Genomic DNA, 10,757 nt, shown 5'->3' on the forward strand with positions numbered 1-10,757 from the left:
CCCTCACTCTTTAATATCCCACCCAGTCTAATCCCACTCTCCCCCCTCACTCCCCACATCCTTTAATATCCCACCCAGTCTAATCCCACTCTCCCCCCTCACTCCTCGCACCCTTTAATACCCCACCCAGTCTAATCCCACTCTCCCCCCTCACTCCCCACACCCTTTAATACCCCACCCAGTCTAATCCCACTCTCCCCCCTCACTCCCCACACCCTTTAATATCCTACCCAGTCTAATCCCACTCTCTCCCTCACTCCCCGCACCCTTTAATACCCCACCCAGTCTAATCCCGCTCTCCCCCTCACTCCCCACACCCTTTAATATCCCACCCAGTCTAATCCCACTCTCCCCCTGACTCCTCGCACCCTTTAATATCCCACCCAGTCTAATCCCACTCTCCCCCTCACTCCCTGCACCCTTTAATATCCCACCCAGTCTAATCCCACTCTCCCCCTCACACCAATTCCCTTTAATATCCCACCCAGTCTAATCCCACTCTCCCCCTCACTCCCCGCACCCTTTAATATCCCACCCAGTCTAATCCCACTACCCCCCTCGCTCCCCGCACCCTTTAATATCCCACCCAGTCTAATCCCACTACCCCCCTCGCTCCCCGCACCCTTTAATATCCCACCCAGTCTAATCCCACTCTCCCCCTCGCTCCCCGCACCCTTTAATATCCCACCCAGTCTAATCCCACTCTCCCCCTCACTCCCCGCACCCTTTAATATCCCACCTAGTCTAATCCCGCTCTCCCCCCTCACTCCCCACACCCTTTAATATCCCACCCAGTATAATCCCACTCTCCCCCTCACACCAATTCCCTTTAATATCCCACCCAGTCTAATCCCACTCCCCCCTCGCTCCCCGCACCCTTTAATATCCCACCCTGTCTAATCCCACTCTCCCCCTCACACCAATTCCCTTTAATATCCCACCCAGTCTAATCCCACTCCCCCCTCGCTCCCCGCACCCTTTAATATCCCACCCAGTCTAATCCCACTCTCCCCCTCACTCCCTTCACCCTTTAATATCCCACCCAGTCTAATCCCACTCTCCCCCTCACACCAATTCCCTTTAATATCCCACACTGTCTAATTCCACTCCACACATCCTTTATTATCGCACCCTGTGACCACATCTTGTGTAAGACCTGGCAGATGTACCTGGAAAATCTCAAAGCCAGCAATGTCCAGGATTCCGATGAAGGATGCTCCCTGTCTCTTTGTTCGATCGAGTGCCTTGTTGATGCGGTGTACGAGCCAGCGGAACAGCCGCTCATATGAGGCTTTGGCGAGAGCTTCGATGGCAAAGTCTGCCTGAGGGGTGGGGGGGGGTGGGGGGCGGTGGTGAGGAGGAGGCAGGAAATGGGATAGTCAATCAGAGATCAACTTCACGTCTTGGGGAACATGAATCTACAATATATACATCTACCCCCGACAGTGCAGCACTCCCTCAGTACTGGCACCGGGGGGAGTGTCGGTCTGGATTATGGAGCTCAAATCCTAGAGTATATACATCTACCCCCGACAGTGCAGCACTCCCCCAGTACTGGCACCGGGGGGAGTGTCAGCCTGGATTATGGAGCTCAAATCCTAGAGTATATACATCTACCCCCGACAGTGCAGCACTCCCTCACCTGCTCCTTGGTCTGCGCCTTCTGCACGTAGTCCCGGCCGACCTTGATGCGTGGCGAGAGGATGGCGCGGGTGAAGTCCGTCACATTGAGCCCCAAGAGATGGCACAGCTTCTGGGCGGCTGCTCAGACCAGGTGACAGAGGGGAAGAAAAGAGGATAGTGAGTGATGGGAGGCATGAGGGGGGGTGACTCCAGTGACAATGGGTCTTTCATGAACACAGAACAAATGGAACAGTTGCCTTCTGAACTCTACAACAGAGACAGCGGGGCAGGTTAACACATCCAAGGGATCACAAGAATTGCGGTTCAGGGGTGGCCAAGCAGTATGCAGTTAGCGGCAGGGCGGGCGGAGAGAGGGAGGGAGGGAGGGCAGAGGGAGGGAGGGAGGGCGGGTGGAGGGAGGGAGGGAGGTCAGAGGGAGGGAGGGAGGGCGGTCAGAGGGAGGGAGGGAGGGAAGGAGGGAGGGAAGGAAGGAGGGAGGGTGGGCGGAGGGAGGGGGGTGGAGGGAGGGAGGGAGGGCGGGCTTAGGGAGGGACGGAGGGAGGGAGGGCGGAGGGCGGGAGGGCGGAGGGCGGGCGGAGGGAGGGAGGGGCGGAGGGAGGGAGGGGCGGAGAGAGGGAGGGAGGGAGGGGCGGAGGGAGGGAAGGCGGAGGGAGGGAGGGAGAGAGGGAAGGCGGAGGGAGGGAGGGAGGGAAGGCGGAGGGAGGGAGGGAGGGCGGAGGGAGGGAGGGAGGGCGGAGGGAGGGAGGGAGGGCGGGCGGAGGGATGGAGGGAAGGCGGAGGGAGGGAGGGAGAGAGGGAAGGCGGAGGGAGGGAGGGAGGGAAGGCGGAGGGAGGGAGGGAGGGAAGGCGGAGGGAGGGAGGGAGGGAAGGCAGGCAGGCAGGCAGAGGGAGGGAGGGAGGGAGGGAGGGCGGGTGGAGGGAGGGAGGGGTGGAGGGAGGGGTGGAGGGAGGGAGGGAGGGAGGGAGGGAGGGCGGGTGGAGGGAGGGAGGGAGGGAGGGCGGGTGGAGGGAGGGCGGGCGGGTGGAGGGAGGGAGGGAGGGCGGGCGGGAGGGTGGAGGGAGGGAGGGCGGGCGGGCGGAGGGAGGGAGGGAGGGCGGAGGGAGGGAGGGAGGGCGGGCGGAGGGAGGGAGGGAGGGAGGGCGGAGGGAGGGAGGGAGGGAGGGCGGAGGGAGGGAGGGAGGGCGGGCGGGCGGAGGGAGGGCGGGCGGGTGGGCGGAGGGAGGGCGGGCGGGCGGGCGGAGGGAGGGAGGGAGGGCGGGCGGAGGGAGGGAGGGAGGGAGGGAGGGAGGGAGGGAGGGAGGGAGGGCGGGTGGAGGGAGGGAGGGCGGGCGGGCGGAGGGAGGGAGGGCGGGCGGGCGGAGGGAGGGAGGGCGGGCGGGCGGAGGGAGGGAGGGCGGGCGGGCGGAGGGAGGGAGGGCGGGCGGGCGGAGGGAGGGAGGGCGGGCGGGCGGAGGGAGGGAGGGCGGGCGGGCGGAGGGAGGGAGGGCGGGCGGGCGGAGGGAGGGAGGGCGGGCGGGCGGAGGGAGGGAGGGAGGGCGGGCGGAGGGAGGGAGGGCGGGAGGGAGGGAGGGAGGGAGGGAGGGCGGAGGGAGGGAGGGAGGGAGGGCGGGCGGGCGGAGGGAGGGAGGGCGGGCGGGCGGAGGGAGGGAGGGAGGGCGGGCGGGCGGGCGGAGGGAGGGAGGGAGGGAGGGAGGGCGGGCGGGCGGAGGGAGGGAGGGAGGGCGGGCGGGCGGAGGGAGGGAGGGAGGGAGGGCGGGCGGGCGGAGGGAGGGAGGGAGGGAGGGCGGGCGGGCGGAGGGAGGGAGGGAGGGCGGGCGGGTGGAGGGAGGGAGGGAGGGAGGGCGGGCGGGTGGAGGGAGGGAGGGCGGGCGGGTGGAGGGAGGGAGGGCGGGCGGGCGGGCGGGCGGGTGGAGGGAGGGAGGGAGGGCGGGCGGGTGGAGGGAGGGAGGGCGGGCGGGCGGGTGGAGGGAGGGAGGGAGGGCGGGCGGGTGGAGGGAGGGAGGGCGGGCGGGTGGAGGGAGGGAGGGAGGGCGGGCGGGTGGAGGGAGGGAGGGAGGGAGGGAGGGCGGGCGGGTGGAGGGAGGGAGGGAGGGAGGGAGGGAGGGCGGGCGGGTGGAGGGAGGGAGGGAGGGAGGGCGGGCGGGTGGAGGGAGGGAGGGAGGGAGGGCGGGCGGGTGGAGGGAGGGAGGGCGGGTGGAGGGAGGGAGGGAGGGAGGGCGGGCGGGTGGAGGGAGGGAGGGCGGGAGGGCGGGCGGGTGGAGGGAGGGAGGGAGGGAGGGCGGGCGGGTGGAGGGAGGGAGGGAGGGAGGGCGGGCGGGTGGAGGGAGGGAGGGAGGGAGGGCGGGCGGGTGGAGGGAGGGAGGGAGGGAGGGCGGGCGGGTGGAGGGAGGGCGGGCGGGTGGAGGGAGGGAGGGAGGGAGGGCGGGCGGGGGGAGGGAGGGAGGGCGGGCGGGTGGAGGGAGGGAGGGAGGGCGGGCGGGTGGAGGGAGGGAGGGCGGGCGGGTGGAGGGAGGGAGGGCGGGCGGGTGGAGGGAGGGAGGGAGGGAGGGAGGGCGGGCGGGGGGAGGGAGGGAGGGCGGGCGGGTGGAGGGAGGGAGGGTGGGCGGGTGGAGGGAGGGTGGGCGGGTGGAGGGAGGGAGGGAGGGCGGGCGGGTGGAGGGAGGGAGGGAGGGCGGGCGGGTGGAGGGAGGGAGGGAGGGCGGGCGGGTGGAGGGAGGGAGGGAGGGCGGGCGGGTGGAGGGAGGGAGGGAGGGCGGGCGGGTGGAGGGAGGGAGGGAGGGCGGGCGGGTGGAGGGAGGGAGGGAGGGCGGGCGGGTGGAGGGAGGGAGGGAGGGCGGGCGGGTGGAGGGAGGGAGGGAGGGCGGGCGGGTGGAGGGAGGGAGGGCGGGCGGGTGGAGGGAGGGAGGGCGGGCGGGTGGAGGGAGGGAGGGAGGGCGGGTGGAGGGAGGGAGGGAGGGCGGGTGGAGGGCGGGATGGAGGGAGGGTGGGAGGGAGGGAGGGGGGGAGGGAGGGAGGGGGGGAGGGAGGGAGGGAGGGCGGGCGGAGGGAGGGAGGGAGGGCGGGCGGAGGGAGGGAGGCGGGCAGGAGGGCGAGAAGGAGGCGGGAGGGAGGGCAGGACGGCGAGCAGGTTATCAGGGGAGGACAGAAGAGGGGAAATGAGGAAGGAATTTGAGCAGGGTGGTGAAGATTTGAAAATGGAGTGGTTGTTGGACCGGGAGCAAGGATAGGTCAGCGAGCACAGGGAGAGGTGGGTGGGAATGGGATTAGGGTACAGGAGCAGGATAGTTTGGGGAGTTCATGGAGGGCGGGAGGTTGGAGTGGAGAGACATCATAACAGTTTGGGCCCAAAGGGTGCAGAGACACGGGCCGAGTGTTTCAGCAGTCGATGAGCTGAGGTAGCGTCTTAAGAGTGTGGAACAAAGGAGCTGAGAGATGCAGCTCCTTTGGGGTGCACGGGGAGGCTGTCCCTGGAGGGGCCTGAATGAAGTTACCTGTGTCCTCGGGCATGGAGGCTTGGTCTGTGTTCCTCTCCTTCTTAAAGGTGATGTTCCCAAACTGCATCACAGCAGAAACCAAACGCAGCATTGCTTCAGGGAAAAGAGACACGCAGATCAGAACATGGAGAGCAGGTAATAATAGATACGCTGAGTACAGATCAAATAGTCACAGGCTCGAGGGGCTGAATGGCCTCCTCCTGTTCCTGTGTAACAGGTTCGAGGGGCTGAATGGCCTCCTCCTGTTCCTGTGTAACAGGTTAGAGTGGGCGTGTAGGTTGGACACTTACCAGAGATCTCATCGTGGGAGAAGCCCATGATCGACATGGCCTCTAGGGTCTCATGGAAGTTGTCCTTATCCTGTTGCCCCGGGATGGGGATGTATCCGTTGGAGATGAATTTGTAATTTTGGAATGGCTCCAGCAGGAGATCGGCTGGCATGCAGGAATGGGCAGGGACAAGGAGGGGAAAATAAAAAGAGACAACATTACTTAATGCCCGAATATTACTGAGAGGAGGTACGGATTGCTGAAGTTTTCCTTCTGGCACCCATCAGGATAGATTGAAGAATGCCAAATTTCAGACGCACTGCTTCAGGGATGAGTGCTGACTGGTCAGAAATAAACCGAGACACGAGGGACAGAGGTTTCCTGGCAGCTTGCACCTGGTAATGTCACGTCGTCAACCTCATCCCGCACCCCCTTCTGAAATTTGGCATTCTGGCATCTGCAGGGCAGAAGCTGTGGAGCAGAGGCAGAGCTTGGGTGTGAGAGACAGAGAAAGGAGTGCGTCAGCTCTCTCTCCTCACTGATCTCCCTCTCAGTCCCTTCCTCAGGCCCTCTCTCAGCACCATTGCACAGGAACGGAGAATGGAGACAGGAGATCGATGGGTGGGCAAACTGTGCCTTTTAAACCGCCCACTTTTCTTCGCAATCTCATGCCACAACAGTGCATTGACATTTATCCCTCCACCCACTGTGCTCCGATCCAGTTAACATCATGTGGTAGGATTGCACTGCACACAAAATGGCTGCCGTGACTCTGCGAGGGCATTTGGGAAAGCGTTTGGACAAAATGGCCACTGTTCCTTGGCGAGTGTGTTTTGGAACATGGTTTGGCAGCACTTTAGGATATCCTGAGACAGTCAGAGCAGCCGTTGGAAAGGGAGTAAGACGTCTCACAACACCAGGTTAAAGTCCAACAAGTTTATTTGGTCGCACAAGCCACTAACTTTCAGAGCACTGCAGAGGTTGCTGTGGCAGGGTTGTGTGGTGTTGTGGTTCTCCTGAAGGCTGGGCAGTTCGCTGCGGACGATGGTCTGTTTGAGGTTGTGCGGTTGTTTGAAAGCAAGAAGTGGGGGTGTGGGGATGGTCCTGGCGAGATGTTCGTCTTCATCGATAACATACTGGAGGCTCTGGAAATGATATCGTAGCTTCTCTGCTCCGGGGATATACTGGTCGGCGAAAGGTACTCGGTCTGCCGTGTCCCGTGTTTGTCTTCTGAGGAGGTCGGTGCAGTTTGTCGCTGTGGCGTATCGGAACTGTCGATCGATGAGTCGAGCGTCATGTCCTGTTCTTATGAGGGCATCTTTCAGTATCTGGAGGTGCCTGTTGCGATCCTCCTCATCTGAGCAGATCCTGTGTATACGGAGGGCTTGTCCATGGGGGAAGACTTCTTTAACATGTTTAGGGTGGAAGCTGGAGAAGTGGAGCATTGTGAGGTTATCTGTGGGCTTGCGGTACAGTGAGGTGCTGAGGTGACCGTCCTTTATGGAGATATGTGTGTCCAAGGATGCAACCGTTTCTGGAAAGTAATCCATGATGAGTCTGATAGTGGGATGGAACTTGTTGATGTCATCATATAGTTGTTTCAGTGGTTGTTCACCATGAGTCCAAAGGAAGAAAATGTCATCGATGTAATTAGTGTATGTTATCAGCATAGCAACACAGGGTCCCACTGCCTGACACAATGGGACGGCCGGGTGTGTTGGCCTCTTCTTGGAGGTGCGTCAATGCCAGATCCATTAGCCGCATTCACAAGACAGCCCCAAACATTATCCAAGCACAACACAACACCATCTGCGCTCTCAAGACCAATCACAACATTGTCTCAAACCAGCAGAGAAAGGAGGGGCCATCGTCGTACTGAACAGAACGGATTACTGCAAAGAAGTGAACCAAAAACTGAACAACGAGGAACACTAGAGACAGTTACCTGCAGATCCGACCAAAGAACACACCGTCAACTCAACAGACTGATCAAGACCTTTGATCCGCATCTTCAGAGCACCCTCTCTGCTCTCATCTCCTCATTGGACAGCTCTACTGCCTCCCGAAGATTCATGAGGCCAACACCTGGCCGTCCTATCAGGCAACGAGACCCTGTGTGAGAACCTCACCGGCTACGTCAAGGGTATCCTGAAACCCATTGTACAAAGAACCCCCAGCTTGTGTCACAACACTATAGACTTCCTACAGAAACTCAGCACACATGGAGCAGTTGAACCAGGAGCACTCCTCGTCACAACGGATGTCTCGGCACTCCACATCACCAACCCCCACGACGATGGCATTGCTGCAACTGCCTCAATACTCAACGCCGACAACTGCCAATCTCCAGATGCAATTTTACAACTCATCCACTTCATCCTGGACCAAAATGTCTTCACCTTCAACAACCAGTTCTTCATCCAGACACACGGAACGGCCATGGGGACCAAATTTGAAACCTCAATATGCCAACATCTTCATGCACAGGTTTAAACAAGACCTCTTCACCGCACAGGACCTTCAACCGTTGCTATACACTAGATACATCAATGACATTTTCTTCCTTTGGACTCATGGTGAACAATCACTGAAACAACTATATGATGACATCAACAAGTTCCATCCCACCATCAGACTCACCATGGATTACTCTCCAGAATCAGTTGTATCCTTGGACACATGTATCTCCATCAAGGACGTCACCTCAGCACCTCACTGTACTGCAAGCCCACGGATAACCTCACGAAGCTCCGCTTCTCCAGCTTCCACTCTAAACACATTAAAGAAGCCATCCCCTGCGGACAAGCCGTCCATATACACAGGACCTGCTCAGATGAGGAGGATCGCAACAGACATCTCCAGATGCTGAAAGATGCCCTCATAAAACAGGATATGGCGCTCGACTCATCGATCAACAGTTCCAATGCGCCATAGCAAAAACCCATACCAACCTCTTCAGAAGAGGAACACGGGACACGGCGGCAGAGTATCTTTCGTCATCCGGTACTTCCCCGAAGCGGAGATGTCATTGATGAAGACGAACATCTCGCCAAAGCCATCACCACACCCCCACTTCTTGCCTTCAAACAACCGTATAACCTCAAACAGACCATTGTCCACAGTAAACTATCCAGCCTTCAGGAGAACAGTGATCATGACACTACACAACTCTGCCACAGCAACCTCTGCAAGACATGCCGGATCATTGACATGGATGCCATCATCTCATGTGCGATCACCAGGTACACAGTACATACTCTTGCAACTCAGCCAACGTCGTCTACCTGATGCGCTGCAGGAAAGGATGTCCTGAAGCCTGGTACACTGGGGAGACCGTGCAGACACAATGACAACGGATGAATGAACATTACTCGACAATCACCAGGCAAGAGTGTTCTCTTCCCGTTGGGGAACACTTCAGTGGTCACGGCCATTCAGCCTCTGATCTTCAGGTAAACGTTCTCCAAGGCAGCCTTCATGACACATGACAGCACAGAGTCACTGAGCAGAAACTGATAGCTAAGTTCCACACACATGAGGACGGCCTCAACCGGGATCTTGGGTTCATGTCACACTATCTGTAACCCCCATGATTTGCCTGGACTCGCAAAACCTCACTAACTGTCCTGGCTGGAGACAATACACATCTCTTTAACCTGTGCTTAACGCTCTCTCCACTCACATCGTCTGTACCTTTAAGACTTGATTACCAGTAAAGATTTGCATTCCAACCATTATTTTGTAAACTGAGTTTGTGTCTTTATATGCCCTGTTTGTGAACGGAATTCCCACTCACCTGATGAAGGAGCAGTGCTCTGAAAGCTAGTGGCTTGTGCTACCAAATAAACCTGTTGGACTTTAACCTGGTGTTGTGAGACTTCTCATTTGCTTACCCAGTCCAATGCTGGCATCTCCACATGTTGAAAAGGGAGGCAGTGTCTTTGGGATATCGTGAGGCAGTCAGGGCAACTGTTGGAAAGGGAGTTTCTCATTGTAAAGACAGGATGTGTACTCACTCTTGACGTGTTCGCCAGCGCCGACCAGCAGCTGATAGAAGATGTGGAAGGTTCGCTCGTCCCGGGCCTGGCGAATGGCCCGAGATTTCTCCAGTAGATCTGCATTGCGCCATCAAGGAAAGGCTGTCTGCGAAAGACTCATCCTTCTGTTCCAATCCCTCTCCCCCTCCCTCCCTATCTCTATAACCTCCTCCAGCCCCTATAATCCTCATCCTCCTGTTCAAATCCCACCCTCCCTACCTCCTAATCGCTGTAACCTCCTCCAGCCCCTACAATTCCCATCCATCACATACCGTGTGGATGGCACGGTAGCACAGTGGTTAGCACTGCTGCTTCACAGCTCCAGGAACCTGGGTTCGATTCCTGGCTTGGGTCACTGTCTGTGTGGAGTTTGCACGCTCTCCCCATGTATGATATCAAGGGTAGGACTCTTAGCAGTGTCAAGGATCAGAAGGACCTTGGGGTCCGGGTCCATAGGACTCTTAAATCGGCCTCGCAGGGGAGGATGTGGTCAAGAAGGCATATGGTGGACTGGCCTTCATTAATTGAGGGATTGAGTTTAGGAGTCAGGAGGTAATTCTGCAACTTTATAAGACTCTGGTCAGACCCCGCTTGGAGTACTGTGCACAGTTCTGCTCGCCTCATTACAAGAAGGATGTGGAAGCTATTGAGAGAGTGCTGAGGAGATTTACAAGGATGATGCCTGGATTGGGAGGCATGCCTTATGAAGATAGGTTGAGGGAGCTAGGTCTCTTCTCCCTGGAAAGATGAAGGACGAGAGGTGACCTGATAGAGGTTTATAAGATGTTGAGAGGTATAGATCGGATGGATTCTCAGAGGCTATTTCCCAGGGCTGAAATGGTTGCTACGAGAGGCCACAGGTTTAAGATGCTGGGGAGTAGGTACAGAGGAGATGTCAGGGGTAAGTTTTTCACTCAGAGGGTGGTGAGTGAGTGGAATTGGCTGCTGTCGATGGTGGTGGAGGCGAACTTGTTAGGGTCTTTTAAGAGACTTCCGGATGAGTATGTGGGATTTAATGGGATTGAGGGTTATAGATAGGCCTGGTAGGTAAGGATATGATCAGCGCAATTTGTGGGCGGAAGGGCCTGTTTGTGCTGTAGTGTTCTACGTTTGCGTGGGTTTCCTCCGGTTTCCTCACACAGTCCAAAGATGTGCGGGTCACATTGACTGGTCACGCTAAATTGACCGTAGATGCACAGGTTTGAGGATTAGTGGGTAAAATGTGTATGGATATGGGAGTAGGACCTGGGTGGGATTATGGTCAGTGCAGACTCGATGGGCCGAATTGCCTCTTTCTGTACTGTAGGGTTTC

The 10,757-nt window shown here is 58.9% G+C and overlaps 1 protein-coding gene across 1 annotated transcript in view; it reads right to left on the reverse strand.

Moving 5' to 3' along the window:
• LOC145339358 (myosin-10-like) overlaps positions 1-10,757 on the reverse strand; it is a gene marked incomplete at its 3' end in the record, with an annotated part of 76,974 nt that overhangs the window by 23,652 nt on the left and 42,565 nt on the right. Inside the window, exons 9-13 of the mRNA XM_080183801.1 lie at positions 9,425-9,523; positions 5,430-5,573; positions 5,137-5,232; positions 1,643-1,761; positions 1,170-1,322 (exon numbers count right to left, since the gene is read on the reverse strand). Of these exons, the coding sequence (XP_080039927.1) occupies positions 1,170-1,322; positions 1,643-1,761; positions 5,137-5,232; positions 5,430-5,573; positions 9,425-9,523 (611 nt within the window). The remainder of the gene's footprint in view (positions 1-1,169; positions 1,323-1,642; positions 1,762-5,136; positions 5,233-5,429; positions 5,574-9,424; positions 9,524-10,757) is intronic.

Source organism: Carcharhinus amblyrhynchos, unplaced genomic scaffold, assembly GCF_965287045.1.
Source record: "Carcharhinus amblyrhynchos unplaced genomic scaffold, sCarAmb.v2.hapA scaffold_425, whole genome shotgun sequence".
Lineage (NCBI taxonomy): Eukaryota > Metazoa > Chordata > Chondrichthyes > Carcharhiniformes > Carcharhinidae > Carcharhinus > Carcharhinus amblyrhynchos.